General features: G+C 43.7%; 1 protein-coding gene across 2 annotated transcripts in view; it reads left to right on the top strand.

The window, feature by feature from the left end:
• The window catches only part of SDCCAG8 (SHH signaling and ciliogenesis regulator SDCCAG8), a 1349628-nt gene that overhangs the window by 207735 nt on the left and 1125071 nt on the right, over positions 1 to 16822 (top strand). For both annotated transcript variants that reach the window (XM_069234464.1, XM_069234463.1), the window contains exon 4: positions 3881 to 3997. In XM_069234464.1, coding sequence (XP_069090565.1) covers positions 3881 to 3997 — 117 coding nt within the window. The remainder of the gene's footprint in view (positions 1 to 3880; positions 3998 to 16822) is intronic.

The following is a 16822-nucleotide window of genomic DNA, read 5'->3' as shown; positions in this document are numbered from 1 at the left end:
GCTAAACTCTGCAACACTACGCCAATGCACTCTACACCTGTCCACTCTTCTGTCACTCCAGTTACTGCCTCTCTACGTGACTCCACACTATGCAACTCCAATACACTACACTCTCTGCCACTCCTCTCTACAACACTCTACTCCACTCTCCGCCATTCCACACTACAACACTCCACGCCACTTTCCTCTCTATGCAACTACATTTTTGCCTCACTGAACAGCTGCCGTGCCGGTGAACAAGTAGCTATTGCTTAGGTGAGACCTATTGGCTTTACTAATGCTTGTTTTTAGATGTCAGCACCCAAATTCTGAAAATTAGATGCAGACGGGTTTTGTTACATCTTGCTTACCTGGATGCCTTTTAGATGCAATTGTATAATGTGTAGCGGCTCATATTGATGGGAAAGCACTAGTACTCCCATTAGAAATGTTATGCCCATAAAGCATTGCACAGGCTTACCTCCATAGTGAAGCATGATGCTTTGCATTCCTTTCTTGTTCAGCCAATCGCAAAGCTTTGAATCCCAGTCACTTACTTTTATTGCATTCCCACGGGCTTTGGCATCTACATAATGCTAAACTTAAACATTGGCAAAGCCAATAGGTCTGGCATTAGCCGCCTTTTGACTTTCTCAATGTTTTGTTTTCTTTTCAACATCGCAATTTAAAACTTTTTTTCTTGAGGCCCTTGCCATTGAAAAACAGTGTATGCAAGCAATAATATTTCTTTGTCTCCAAGATCACACTCTGCAGTAGTATTTTGTAGCATAAGGGGAATGAGGATGTGCTTCTTGTGAAAAAGCAGAATGCCGTCACTTACAGTAAAGTTATGTAATGGCTTATGTTGGCTGACTTGTTGCCCCATTCTTTAGTCTGTAGTGCACAGAAAAAAAAATGTGAATGACACACTACAGCAATAAATGAGGAGGGCTGGCTGATACCTCTTTTCTGTAAGTACTTGATATGCATATATAGTTTTAGTAAAATCCAAAGGTTTTCCTAACGCCAGTCCTAAAAACGTTTCGAAATTGATTCGGCCTATCTCAGTGAGAGTGACAGTAAGACCGATCCTTTGCAATCAACAACAAAGAACACCCTGGAAGTGCATATAAAACATCAGAAAGAAGAAAGAAAATGAACAAGTCGACATAACCACTGGGAAACACAAAATAAGTCGGTCTCCTGAGAGACCATGGGTTAGAGGCAGACCTAGAAACTGGATGAAGATAGATGCTGTAGAAGTCTCCTTGAAAATAAAGCTCCCTTTCTCCTCCACCCTTTTAAAAATGCGATACTGTTTCAGACATTCCGCAGAGGAAGCCACAGATTTGCAAAATCTAAGTAGCTGAATTAGATGAGCGGTAACAGTACATCCATCTCTCAGCGTCCTACTACAACAGTTAGATACCAGCAGAAGGAGGTGTTCCCAATATTGTAGCCACCACTGGCTCTGGTAGTGAGCGTGCTGCATCACTTCCTGGTTTTTAGTCTCCCTGCACCAATTGGGCTCTTGTGAGAAGGAATCTTTGGCTTTTGCAACTCACAGCTGATGCCATGCTGAGCATATTCCATCGAATGTCTGGAGTTTTGGCGACCTGACCTGGCCCGACAGGAATCTTTTCTCGAGTCCTCTCAATTTTCTTGGATCCCCTTGTCCCTTTAACATCCCTGACGCTGTTTTGAGCTAGGTGTAGCCTATACTCATGTCGTTTGTATTTGACCCCTGGAAGCTGATTCGCAGGACCATAATCCTTTCTGTGACATGACCAGAAGGATGCCTAAACGTACCTAAATTTAAAGGGTTTTTACTGATGACAGTCATATGCTTAGACGGCCTTGGAACAGAAACAATCACATGTAATTAATGACGCCAAACATGTTTGTCTTCGTACTACATCACAGTAATGGAATTTCATTAATGTAATATTACTGTCTGCTTTGGTTTTCTGTTTTTTTCCCCAAAGTCTTTTTTGATATCTGTGATGTTCGTGAAATGCAAAATATAAAGTTTTTCTGATTAATTTTGCACATTTTGACACTTGGCATATATTTGTGTGGAAGCTCTTCTACAATATTAGGACATGTGAATTAACTCAAGTTTTCAGATGATATCTTTTGGATGTATGTAAATGTCCTAATTGAAAAGAAATACTCGCAAACTGTTACCTGTGGGGACGATTCACATTATGCATGTATATACCTATAATAATAAAGGGAGACAGAAAATCCTTGTCTTTGATGCCATACTAATGAGGGTGCATTCCCCCAACACCTTTTCCACTGATGATCTGTGTGGGTGGGACCACCATTGAAATCATTGCATTGTCACAAGTAAGCCCCCACTTTACAGTTTCATTTTCTTGATCTACATTCGTGACAGCAGTGTCAGCATATCTGTGTAAAAAAGTGGACCAGCTACCACAAAAATCCCATGCCTCCCACCTCCAGAGCATTTGCCATCATGCGGTTAGGAGAGGCTAGAGGGGAAAAGTAATCTTTGCTTTTGCAGTAATCTTTAAATGATGCTCCAAGTCAGTGGTTCCCAACCAGTAGTCTGGAGACCTGTGGGGTTCTGTGAAGCCACTTCAGGGGGTCCGCGGATGCTTAGAAAATTAAATAATATTAACAGAATAATAAAGTGTATGTACATAAAGTGGTAAAATGTACAACTGAAAGTTTTAAAACGTGCTGTAAAGGTCCAGGAGTTTGAAATTGGAGACTAAAAATTAAATTGGTATCTTCAGATCGATTTGTGTGAGCAATGCAGGTGCATCAAACAGAATATAGTATGGATGATGTGTGATATTTAGTAAAGCTCCAACCTCCCTATTAAAATTATTATTTTTTATTTATATTTGTTTGCAAATTAAATAAAGTGTTATTATTTGTTTATGTGTTTGCTTGTTTCTGTATTTCTGTGTATTTTACGTTTCAAATCAACAACGTTTAGGCCGGGGTACCCAGCTTCCAGTAATGAATGAATTGGGGCTTCTCGGGTTCCAGTAATGATAAAGTGGAGGCCCACAGAAGTCAAAAGGTTGGGAACCACTGCTCTAAGTGTTTAACCGAATATGCACATATTGTTGGTAGTGGCAGAAATTTTTTGCAGCGTAACACAATGCAAGTTACCCTAGATTAAAGGATAGATAAAGGAGACCTGACACTGCTTAGTGCATAATATCTTCACACCTCAAAATTAAGCCTTCTTTACAAAGCCACAACGTCCTTAATCTAAACTTGGTACCTCTCAAATACATAAAATGAATTTTGTTTCTAACCAAGCTGTAGTGATACTTATTTATTAAGAACATTAACTTACTGTGTTGTGTTGACTTTCCTGCAAGTTTAAAGTGACGTCAGATTTTAAGCTGCGCTATGCAGTAGGCCTCCTGGTAGGCTTGAGGCGCCATCCAGGAAAGCACATGTCAAAGGGGGAGAACAACCAAGCCCAGTATTGTTGTTCACTGTTATGTCTTCCTGTGGAAAAGGCTTTGCTCGCCTTTGCTGCAAGCCTTCAACCTTTATTGATTTTTCTACGTGGATAAAACTCGAAATGGGTTTAAAAAAAGCCCAGGCCGCATTAAACACTCCTGAGAGGAAATATCTTGTTTCTAATGCGGCTTCCACTGAATGTGGTATCGCTCGGTGCGTTTATAGAGCCATCTCTGTTTTTGCTCGGAATTGAAGGTCATATTTTCACGTGTATTCTCGTTGTTAAGATAAAAACAGAATCCGTGCATGACGTTTTTTTTCCATCAGACAGTTCTGCTTCACAAGTATTTAATGTAAATATAATCTCCGAAATGGAAAAAGCTGCGTTAAATACAACTAATATTCATTCTTTGCTTTTTATCCAACTTATTTTCTCTTTTCCATGCAGGGAATACCGACGTATGCAGAAGAAAATAATATGGTTACGCTAAATAACATTGTCCCTATCGTTCATGACCAGTCTCAGTATATTCAGCGCCTTGAGGCCGAGGTCAAATTTTGCAAGGTATGTACTTGTAAAATTTCTAAATTTAAATGTGTATCGTTTAATTGACGCCCGTTAGATCCGCCTCAATATAAATTGTGTATTATAGCTGCGCCGGAGAACGTCAGACACAGAAAAAACACAATTAGTTGAACGTTCTCGGTATATATATTTTTTAATACTAGCATCTTCCGCTTTCCTTTCTCGACTTTTGTGGGCAGATGGTTCTCTAATATTTGAGCCGTTAATGCTATTCCTATGGGTACTTTAAGTGCAAGTGTTCCCCCAGGGGATATTCGGTAACTGGGAGACCTTTGGTCTCGTGGATCATGATGTCATCGGGACCGTTAAATTGCTGCCTAACCCTTTAGGGCTTCAGATTGTTTACCGCGTGTATTGCAAGTCATGTCTTCAGTTTTGCAAGAGCAGAAGAAGTGAAGTCCAGGACAATAAAACAAAAAATATAGAAACGAGCATTTCTTTCATCTGTGCGCCTTGGTAGTCTCTCCTTTGAACGGTGCTCTGATTATTTTCAAGAACTAACCAACTAGGTCTCTCTTATGATAATCCTGTTTATTCGTGTCGTCTGCCGTCTCTCGGTAGCGTGGTAACACATTGTATTAACAACTTGTATATTAACGAATCCTCTGTCACACCAACCGTCTGCAGCAGTCACCGCACATATAATTTCTGTCTTCAAGAGTTTAGGTTTATCTGACACCAGTGGTTTAAATAGGAATGGATAAATGGGATACTCCCTGCTCTAGAGTACGTGCTTGGCTCTGAGAAGTGCTGGTACTCTCATTTAAATTATTGCACCAGAGCTGAGAAGTGCATATTCTTTCCCTTTCAAATTAAAGAAATACAGGTACTCCATTTCTGCCTGTTTAAAGCGCTGACGGACACGGTGAGGCCTCAGTCAACACTGAAACACAACAGTGGAACGTAGTGTCATCCATAATACCACTAAACTGTAGGACACTCCACTCCACTCAGTGCCATTCTACACCAAAGCACCCTACGCCACTTCACTGTAGGCCACTCTGCACCACTCTATGCCACTCCATCCTACAACACTCTGCGCCTCTCCACTCTGTCTCTCTACGCTACCCCACTTTACACCACTCCAGTGTACTTCACAACAATTTACACCACTCTACTCCATTACATGGAACTTCACTCCACTGTTCGACACTCTACTCCCCTCCGCTCAACACCACTCCACTCTAACCCCTCCACTCTATGCCCATCTACTGTACGCCCTTCAGCTGTACACTACTCCAGAGCACTCTACTATGCCCCTCTGCTCCCTTCGGCAACATTGTTCTCCATCTCCAACACTGACACTGGACTCCAGTCCATGACACTCTACAACACTATTCTCCGCAATACAACACTCTACTTCACTCTGTCCCCCTCTGCTCTACACACCTCCATTTTACGCCACTCTAAATTGCTCCACTGTACCCTACTTCATGACACTCCACAACACTCTTTGCCTTTCCGCTCCGCTCCACTCTATTCCATGCCACTCCACTCCATGCCATTCTCCCCTATGCCATAAACGTTTAGCTGTGCTGAACAGCAGCCACGCTGGTGTATAACATGGCTCTTGCATAGGGGAGACCCATTGACTTTGCCAATGCTTGTTGATATGACTTTCTTGAGGTGGGAGAGAGGAGAATGAAAGATTAGCACAGTGCTTCCTCCCTTACATGAATGCAATTCCAAGGACTGTGCTTTTCTACAGTATGATAGGAACACAGTAAACTATACAAGCCAGGTATAGAAAACAAGAGTGTTAAAGGGTGTGGCTCCTCACCCGCACTAGATGGTTTGCTGGCAATCATACGGTTCTATGATTGCCAGCAAACCAGTTGCTTGTCTGGATCACCATGAGCTCTTCTTTCTGAACGCTTAGGGATGTATGTGCCCAGTGTAAGTCCCTTTTCTCAACAAAAAAAAATGTAAATAAGTGAAGAATTTTGAATGTTTCAGTTTGTTCTTAGCTCGCTTATACGCAGTTAAAGTGAAAATTTGATGGGGTATTTAGTTAACTAGGAAAATATCCTCCTTATTTAAAATACTGGTTGTCATATTTCAGCCCCATTTCGACTAGAAATTCTGTCTTTGGGCTTTCTGGCACAAACTTAGAGGTCCCAACTACCTATCCCCACAATGTGCAAGGCGTAAAGTGGTAAAAGTCAAGGGTAAAACTGTTTGCTAGGAAACTACTAGCGCTTAAGCTAAAGACCTCAATTCACCCTCATTATTCAGTCCATTGGTATCTTTTGATAGCTCCAAACCAATCTGTAACTAATTTAATGGGAGCTTTGTGCAGCTGATACTCAAATTATGTTCCAGGATCTTGGTTCCAATTCTGTAGGTCATCGTTCCCATGCTTTAAGGTGCACGGGAAGATCATCATGGGCACAGTATTCTGGTTGTTACAGTTTGTATTGACCTTTGTTCATATGGAAATTAAAGTTCCAAATCTAGCATTTGGACAGAGTGGTATGAGTACGTATGCTACAGGACTCTCATGGAAACTGAGCGGTGGCTCTTGGTAGAGTCTAGCCTGTGAGTCATGTCTCATGGTAATTTGCACTACCTATTCTCAGATAGTTTTACCTTTTTTCAACGCAGATAATGGTTTTTAAAATATATGGAAGATGCATTACTATTAATGGATTGCTTGATTTTGTTTGAAGGTGTCAATGTAGTAACACAAGTCAATTCTGTTTGAGAGTTTTTATGCGCGCCTAGCAACTTTTTTTGTTGTGGGCATGCTTACGTGCTTTTTTTCAACATATTTTGTATATCCATAAGCTCCTAGTTTTTTATTGAGAGAGATTGCATGGAAATCAAATGTGTTCAGGTCTGTACTTATTCTCAGGATGTATTCTACTGAAAGTTTCTGTCAGTGGTAGTAACTGTCAGATTTTAGTAGTGAGTACAGGCTGTTGGGTTGGTGCAAAAGGGTATATGTAATGAGCTCTCCTTGGCAGTGATTCTTAGATCAGGGAAAGTTAGTTTCTGCCTGCTTGAGTTCAGTGTGAAATGTAAAGGAGTGGCTTGTGTGTAAGCCAGTTCAAAAACAAGCCCAGTTTTTGTTTAACACTTCAGATCCTCATTATGTTACCAATATGTTTATGCCACAATTTAATTCTATGTATGTGCGGATTGGCTTTGTGGCATTCTGTATTAATTAAACATTTCTGCCAATATAATTTCGCCAGGTTGGGGGTACAGGCACTGCCCATACTAATATCTCCTATTTGGGGAAAGTTGTTGTAGGAAAGTGTCTCTTTGTGTATGGTCACCCCCCACCTTTTGCCCCAATTCTGATGTGTATGACTGTTAGTGAACTGGAAGCCTGCTATCCAGACCTCAGTACCTGTGCTCTCCCTAAATTATGTTGGCCTGGTGATTACCAGATAGGCAAGACTTTACCACCCTATAAGGCCCTAGTAAATGGTACCCAGGATACACATGGCATAGGGGCTGCAGACCCTCACAATGTACTGGTCGCAGGCCTGCCATTGCAGACTGCCAGAGTGGTGCAAACTGCTCAAGTTCGAATGTGCCCTCACCAAGAGTGGCACAGCCCTATGCACTGCCTTACATATGTGTCAAAAGCAAAAAGAAAAGATGATGGAGGGTATGCTGAACAATGCAAACATTCACCCCCAGTCACAAAGATCTGGGCTTAATCCATCATTTTTATTTGCCCACCACACCACCCCAGTTTGGACCCAGCCATATGCAAATCAGTCTTGACATGTTCTCCATTGGAACAGTCCATCCTGAACCACCAAGCTAGGTCCTACTTGGACCAGAAACAAGCATCCTGCAACCGGTTTCAGGGTATCACCATTCATCCGCCAGGCTAGCTTGAATCCAGTGGCACAGAGAGCACCACAAAGATCTGACTTGGCAGTTCGGGCTGTACTGTTCCCATGGGGAAAAGGGTTAAGACTGATTTCATTATGGCTGGATTAAACCTGGGGTGGCATGGTGGGCAAAAAAAACAATGGATTAAACCCAGATCTTTGTGACTGGGGGGGGAATGTTTGCATTGTTAAGCATTCCGTCCATCTTCTGTTCTTTGTGCTTTTGTTGCTCTAAGTGGGAAGGGTATGCCCGGTCGTGGGTCTTGTGCTCACTGCGCCACTGGATTCAAGCTAGCCTGACTGATGAAGGGTGATACCCAGGATGCTTGTTTCTGGTCCAGGGAGGACCTGGCTTGGCAGTGCGGGCTGGACTGTTCCCACAGGGAACAGGGTTAAGACTTATTTGCATATGGTTAGGTCCAAACTGAGGTGGCATGGTGGGCAATAAACAATGGATTAAACCAAGATCTTTGTGACTGTGGAAGAGTGTTTGCATTGTTCATCATTCTGTCCATCATCTGTTCTTTTTGGTTATATATATGACAGACACCACTAAGTTAGGCCTCTGCAACCCAGGAGGCAGGGTGCATTACATTTAAGGTGCAGACTTATAAGCACAAGCTTCTATGTCGATATAGGGTCCTTTCCATTAAGGTACACTATACGTGCAGGCCAGTCCATAGGATAACATGGTACTTAAGCCCTGGTTGATCAGGGCTGCTAGCTCCATTATGGTACCGCCTAGATATGTTGAATTTGGTTGTCAAACAACTTGCCTTCTCTGTCCCAACACTATTCCTGTGTCGAGGGACAGCCGACATGCAACCAGGTGGCACGCCCACCTATTTGCCACCCTCCTTTGTGCTCTGGCAGAGCAGCCCATGCTTTCTCCGATGCTTGCTGCCACCAAGACAAGAGTTCTGACCTCCTGCCAGCCAGCCCGGGCTCTCCTGGAGATCAGAACTAAGGGTTGAGGTGAGTAGGAGGTCACACCTCCCACCCCTCAGCTGGTCTGGTGAATAGGGCCATCAGGGCAGTGAGCTTCAAAGGCTGCACCACCTGTGATAGCCATTGGCGCTGTCCTCCAGTGAGGAAGCAGTCTCCCCCTGCCCCTAGGCACATGTGCTTATGGTCAAGCAGGAAATTACATATGCAGGACTGTGCACACCCCCAGCAGTCTGGCCACATCTCTAGGGTGTGCTGCCTGGTCTGTGCACTAAATTGTAGGTTCTGTCATCTTACGAGTGGCAGAGTAGAGAGGGTTCTGGGTCGCTTAAGGTGACATGTCCAACCGGATGTGGTCACCTCAGGGGCAGATTAGCTGTGGCAGGGATGTGGAATTCCTATCGCCTGACCCCCAGGACATATTGTTTGGGGTCAAGGGCAACAAGTTTTCATGTTTATTTTTTCCTTGAGACAAGACAAGTAGGCCCAACCCTCTGCAGCACAAACCCTTTGGCTGTCAGTTTACAGAGAAGGGGCTGTCTGCAGTTGAGATAATGTGTGTCCATATGTTAATGGTGTTCGTACTTGTATTTATGGTTCATTATTGAAAAGCCTTAATTATTAATTATTTACGCCACTGATTGCCACAGTAGTACCTGGCACTGAACAAAACTACTTTGTGGGCCAATATTCTCCTTGCGTAACAGCAGAATGCGATAACTCACAGTAAAACCAGCCGATAGATACATAGATAGATAAAAATAGAAATAGAATATTAATAAAAAATGTCTTGGGCAAGGCCAGACCTAATTAGGGACCCAATTCTTAACGAAAGTCACAAAAGTGCACCCATGCTTTGTCTTTGTATTAGTGGCTTTCATGAAGTCACAAGAACTTACAGAAGTAGCCAAGGGAATTATACTCCTAGAAAATATCTGTGAACTGTATTTTAGCACAAGCACTTATGCATGTGTAGATTTGCTCATGCGAAAATCTATTGAGCATTTACAAGTTCACGTTGACTTCAACCACTTTTTCCCCCAATCCTGGAAGAGCTTCTACTTCTGCCATTGTCAGGAGTAAATGTCCAACCTTTCTCAGTATGGGGAAAGATTAGGGAAGAGCTAGTGAAAACATGCAAGTTAGTAGGTTTGCAGACTCAAAGGCATTCCAGCCCTGGAACTATTGCTTACTGCTTCCTCCAGCCCCGGTACGTAGATCTGTGAAAAGGTAGCAAAATAAAGAAATTGCTATAGTAGGGATTGCAATTGCAAGTATTCAAGCCCTACTATACTATTTGCCCTGGCATGATCAGAGAGGCTATTATCAAAGCTCTTACAGAATGAGATTGCTGCCATAATTTGTTGCCGTACTACATGGCACCAGAGGGACAAGTCGATTTTTTTTACATGACAAGTTGGTTTAGGAAGCCGCTTGTCTCCTGGACAAGTAGATATTTTATTAAATTCCACACCCCTGTGTAGGACCTACTACCCAATGACCACTAGTCTCCAAACCCATAACTCCCCTAAATCCACAATTTAAGGGACACCCCTGACACCAGCACCACAGCTTTGATTGACCTACTTTGAAGAAGGACCAGAAGAAAGTCTGCATCACTGACAACCAGACTGCCCACTGTTCCAGAGCAAAAGAGGGAAACTCTGTCCCTGAGGTAGCAGACTGAGAACTGCGTGACCAACCTTTATCCTTGGCTGAAACTCGTCACTCCTGACCAGAGGCACCTGTGGAAGCCAGAAGCACCATCAGTATCCCTTGGACTAGTGGTACTAGTCGACTGCAGGTAAAAACAACAGCAGAATCTGAAGTTTCACAGGCTTTCGGGCCCACCGTGGGATCTTCAGAAAACAGGTGGGCCAGTGTCTTCTGGGAGTTGTAGTCCAGCCTGCCTCCAAGTTTCAGGCCCCTACCTCACTCTCTTGAACCTCGGCTTCTTCGCATAGGATTCTGGCAACCTTACCGCTGCTAAGGCTTGTTGGTCGCTACCTGATGCCTAACACCTTTACTCGACGCTGCAGGTATAGGGCACAGTGTGCAACCTGCGTTCAACACCTGGAAACCAGCCCCAGGTGAGATGTTGCATCTCCTTGCCAGTGATGCTGTGCCAGTGGTATAAACAACTTTGGTGCGTGTCCCTTTCAGCACCATGGACAGCTAGGACACCTCTGCAACCGGACCCCACGGACCTGCTTGGCCTGAACTATCTGGTGTGGTCTGATCCCAGGACCTTAACCCTGTCAGGGTTCCCTGAAGTTCGACCTCCAAGTGGTCGTTTGTCACCAGTCATCCCTGCTATTGACTTCAGTGCAAGCCCTGTTCAGCACCTCGGACGGCCAGAACCACTCTGCTCTCGGACTCCACAGGCCAGGTAAAACTGCTCTGACTGTCGTGATCTGGTCTCAGGGACTGCACTAAGTTAACCCCCCAAGGGTTCCATGCATCTCGTTCTTTGAGTGCATTTTAGCTATACATGCATTTTACCATTGATTTCAATGCAATGTTTAAATGCCATTTCTGCAGTGATTTTCTGTTGCTTCTGAAATTGATTTCTCTGGTTCTCCTCAACAAATACTGTTTATTTTGGTATCTACATTTATATAAAAATAAGCTCTATTTTTATACATTGGTGTCGGATTTCTTTTGAGTCATATCAAACACTTATTGTCCATGTTTGTGCTGTGAAATGCTTAACACATGTTCCTCTAAGTAAAGTCTATCTGCTCTTTGCCACACTACCAGGACTTAGCTAAGGATTTACTAGTGTGAATCTAAGGACCATGTCTGGGGTATTGTGAGAGTATTACATAGTGAGGACTAACTCCACACCACATAATACTCCACTTTCCTACAGTTGTCTTGTTCATACTGGAAGAAATGTCTTGTCAAAATCCTTGCAGACCTTTCCAAGATGAACCCAAGTGGGGTGTGGTATTTCCAGGCTTCTGATCTTATGAATTACTCTATTGTTCTCAGGGTAATGGCTTGCAGGGTGATGTGTATAATTCCTTTTTGTGAGACAACGCTAGAATTTCGATAGTATAATCAAAAGTGATAGGTTTGATGTTATTAACAATGTCTTTAGTGTTTTAATAGGAGTGAGTGTTTCTTGATAAGAGTTTGAGGAAAAAAAATCAATGAATAGAGTCAATGGTACCAAAAGGGACCCTATTACAGATACAGTTAGCCTCTCGAAAGGGCAAAACCTGTATTTGTGCCTCATTTGAAAGCATGAAAATAAGTGATTGCTGGCTTGTCAACTAGAAATGTGTTCTTGTGTTCTGATCCAACCTTTCAGGTTGGCCTTTTTCCTCTGGTGCCACCACTTCTTCCTTGATTTGTTTGAGTGTGATTGTTACTTACTGTAACTTGTTTCATCCGCAAGAAGTCTGCAACATTTTTCTGAAATGTAGTTTTGTTCTGCACCGCATTTGCATCCCTGTCAGGGCTAACATATGACGTTCTGGCGTAAGCTTGGGTATCTTTTTTTGGCTCCTAGGTCAGGACTGTTGCTTCTAGAAGCTTGCTTGGGGTCCAGGTTGGTACAAACACCCTAGAGTGACAACAATTCAAAGGGTTAGAAAACGCAGTTGCAGTGGAAAATATACTGAGATTAAAAGAAGCTTTGGTCAGACAGGAGGCACACCAAAAATGGGAAATCAAAGTAGAGAAATAAAATAGCCGGAAATTTGGCTGTTCTCAGAAAACACCTCCAAGAGATCAACAAAGTAACTAAGGTGCAATGCATGAAGATAAGTCCCTGCCCTTCTTTTTATAGAGTGCAGTTTTCAGGAAGCATTAACTTAACACATGAAGAGGTCTCCACCATGATAGTTGGGGAAAGTTCCATGGAAGCAAAGGAGATCTAGACTTATTCCTCAACAGAAAAAGTACAGGAACTTACAGTCCTGAAATGGTACAGGATCAGGGGGGCTAGCATAACAAGGAGGATTCAGAACCACACCAGCACAGAGGGCAGAGAGAGGAGAGTATCAGAACATAACAAGGCAAGTATACAAAACGGAAATAATGCCCTCCACTGCCTGAGACAGAGGCGTGAATGCTCTCCAAAGCTAAAATGCCGCAGAAGAGAGAAAAGTAAGACAGCAGCATAGCTACAGCTGTTTTCTGTAGGTTTGATAGCAGTAGCTTCACTTAGTCTAAGTCTTAATTTGGAAAAAATTGTGTTTTGATTTCTGCTCTTGATAATTATCATAGTGTTTGTTTCTGCTTTCAGTTTTTAACAAAGCAAAGACTTGAGGAGTACCACATTGACTGCTGGGTTAATACGGGACTTAGATTGTAACCCAGTTTCGTTATCTGTGCCCACATCATTGGCATTGTTCCTATAAGAGTAATGTAACCTAAATTTTCCAGTTATCCTTGTCTGAAACAGATTGTGCCTATGGACTGGGGTGAAACAGAGGTCTCAATTGAATGTTTTATTTTCCAGCACTGTCAAAAGGGTGTTGGTTATATTCACCACCATGTTCATAGTTGGTACTCTTGTAGACCTGTCCCTTGCTTCTGTTTGTCATTGGTGATGGTTCCATCCGCTTTGTCTGACAGGCTTTATTGTTTCTTCCTTTCCCATGGCCTCATCCATAGACTCCCTCCTAAATAAAGGTCTCCCCTGTGGTCCAAAAGGTGTATTAAAGGATTCATGTCCTGGCCAATATCCAGTTTGCTGGTTTTGGTGATGTCTCATATCTTTTTTCCACTGTCCCAATCACCTGAACTGGATTTGAGTGTACCATTTCATCTTCTCCCTTTCTGTTTGGTGGCCCGAAATTCAGGACTTGTCTAATATATTCTCACATGTAGGTCGACCACTTTTTAAAACAACAATGAAGGTTTCCTCATTAAGTACCCCATCAGATTTTGATTTTTACATTATATGAGTGGGTTGAGAAAATTCCCTCTTAACACAGTTTTAAGTGAAAGAGGACCTACACAATAACATAAACCCATAAACAGTGATGAAAAAGAGTTCCCGGTGAATCCGGCTATCAACTTGTACATTGTTTTCCAGCTTAGATTTTATAACTGTATACTTGATGGATGCCATGTGGGAAAATGTATGCCCAAGACAGTAGGCCTGAATTGGTTATGGTGTCAAGCCAATGATAAATAATATATTGGTTCATTGGCAAATGTTATGTCAGATGCCATATATCTGATCTGTTTGTTATGCAATGTTATGGAAAAGGCTATAGGCCTGATGCAATTATTCTGAAAGCTTATGTTGAAGCCATGAGGCCTTTATTGGTGGAATATCATTTAATACCTTATGAAAGGCTGGTGATGGGTATTATGATACATTGATGCTCACAGATTGCCATAACAGGCAAGATTATTAGTGATGGTTTTCCACTCTGACAAACCTTGGGTTTAGAAGATAATGAATGTATGGAGTCAGGCCACTGCAGCCATCGGCTTGATTACCCTGTGAGTGATGGCATTTTGCCTTATCACGTGTACACATCTTCTTGAAATTGAGTATGGTTCAGTGCAAGGGCTGTTGGGACACTTCCTTAGTTTTGTATGTTCACCATTGATTTCTTTCTTCCTGCTTTCTTTCATTTTTTTGTTAATTTAAAAGTGCCTGCAGCACCCTAGATGGTGCTACTAGTCGACTTGCTTGCCATCCTTTCATGCGCATTGTTTGTGCCTCATCCCAGACAGCTGTTGCTTCTACACTGGGAGTCCATCTTTAAATAATATTGTTCTTAGTGTATGATTATTAGAGTGTTTGAAAATGTCTGTCAAATTTAGAAGCAACATATGAGCCATTCACCAATGATACACTATCCACAGTACTATTCTAAGACAGCCGTCCAATGTGGTGTCTAATGAGTGACCATCTTAGAATGTTAACTCCTCTTTTACTACATATGTCACCCCTAAGGGAGGCCCTTGGCAGCCCTCTGGGCAGGGTGCTGTGTAGGTAGGAGGTAGGACATGTGCCTTGTTGTGTGGCCTATCCTTGTAGTGACAAACAGCCTATTTGATTTCTCACTGCTGTGAGTCCTGCCTGTCTTATATGAGTGCATTAGAAATGCCCTTTCATATAGCTAAGTGGTATTTTCTGATCTATGAGGGGTTGCGTAGGCATGTTTGGTATGGTTGGAATGGTAGTGATAAATGCTACTTACTGTTATAGGAGGATTTTTTATTACTATTGTAGAAATGCTACTTTTAGAAAGTGGGCATTTCTCTGTGCTTTTGCAGCTTGACTCGAATCCACGTCTGGGGTAGAGGGACAGCTGGGCTTTGTGCATACTTTCCAGATAGCCATCACACAGGGAGGGTGGAGGTGTAATAGGAGTAAATCTGCATCCTGAGTGGTCTTCCTGGACTGGGAGAGGTAGAGGCGGGATGCACTTACATTTGTATAGTCTGTGACCTGCCTTGAAACAAAAGGCTTGCTTATGCCCCACTGATGTCTGGAGCCAGTGTGGATGAGAAGGGGCATTCCTGGAACTGGTTAGAGCTGGTTGGAACCTTCTCCCCACTTCTAGAAGCTGGACAAAAGGAGTATAAGTATAAGGGTTGTTCCCCATGTTTTTGAGACTCTGATGGACCCTGTATGGACTGGACACTAGATGCTGCCGGAGGGAATTGCCAAGAACTGCTTTGGGACTTATCTGCTGTTGTGCTGACCTGTGACCTCCTAGGTCACTAGAAGGACGGCCACTGCGTTCACCAGGACCTCTTATACTGGCCTGCTTGCCTGGGCCCTGCAGTCTTGTGCTCCCACAGCTGTATCCAGGGGATGGGTGCCGTGCCCCCTGTCTCCCTTTCATCTGGGTTGCTTTTGTGCTGTTTTCTTCAGCTGTGCACTAGTGGAGTACCCCTTACTCTTGTGATGCGCAGGGAGAGTGCTTTATTTCTTGAGTGCTTTCTGGGCAACATTGTGTGAAGAAGTGCCTTATTGCCTGATTCTTTGCTGCAGCGTGTGAAGAGTGATGTAGTTTATAGTCTCTTCCAGTGAGGGAGGGTCGCCTACTTTATATCTTTGGTCGCGGTGGCAGAGTGAGTGGAGTGCACCCAACCTTCTTTGTGCTGATGTGGCCATCCCACCTTCCAGCACAGAAGAAGTGTCAAAGAGCCTGTCAGCAGCCTCTTGTGGGTGCAGGTGAAGCATGCTTTGATCGGTGCACTCGGGACACAAACAGGCACCTGCTTGGGTGCAGTCACTGGCGCGGCCCGGGATGGTGACACCGTGGTCGCAGGAACTCGCACACCTTGTCAGGTGTGGGCGGGTTGCTGCAGGACTGTGTAGCCGGACGGCAGGGAGGACAAAGGAAGGCCTCCCTGCAAAAACCTACAACAACCCGAGTAGCCGTCTTTCTTTCTTCATGCCCGGTGGCACGTTGTTTGGGCCAAATGCAGGACTGATCACCACCAGGGCCCAGGTGAGTCTGAGGGGTCTTCAGTCAACTGCGCTCCGCACTCACAGGCAGCTGCAGTGGGGGCATTCTTGGGGACCCAGGACCCAGCAAGGACTTGGGTGAGGCCCCAGAGCCAGGATGCCCATTGTGGATTCTGGATTTTCCCTATAGAGGAGGAGGGAGAGCCCGTAACAGCCAGTATGGACTTTTTCCCTGTTCTGGGCAGGGGAGGGACTGAGGGAGGCTTCCCCACTCCTGTTAGAGTTGTGTGCTGGACCTCCTTTTGGGGGGCCTTGTTTGGTCTGGGTAAGCACCTCGTTACATCTTTTGAAAGCATTGTTCTGTGACTGGCAGGACGGGGAGGAAACCCTCGACGGAGGTCCTGTGCCTGCCCAGCCTGCCTGGAAACTTCCGCAAGCCCTGGCTGAGAAGCGCTGAGGCATTGTAACCTTTTTGTAGGGGTGATTTGCAGTACTTTCTGTCCTTATTGCATCTGCATTATTGTCTTCATAACCTCATTCATTTTATATGTTGTGCTTGCCATTTTGGGGGGTTGTGGGCATACAGGTTTCAGGTTTTGGTATTGCAGGCATTGA

Source organism: Pleurodeles waltl, chromosome 5, assembly GCF_031143425.1.
Source record: "Pleurodeles waltl isolate 20211129_DDA chromosome 5, aPleWal1.hap1.20221129, whole genome shotgun sequence".
Lineage (NCBI taxonomy): Eukaryota > Metazoa > Chordata > Amphibia > Caudata > Salamandridae > Pleurodeles > Pleurodeles waltl.
The sequence above is the reverse complement of the archived record's forward strand: the minus strand, read 5'-3'. Positions and strand labels throughout refer to the sequence as shown.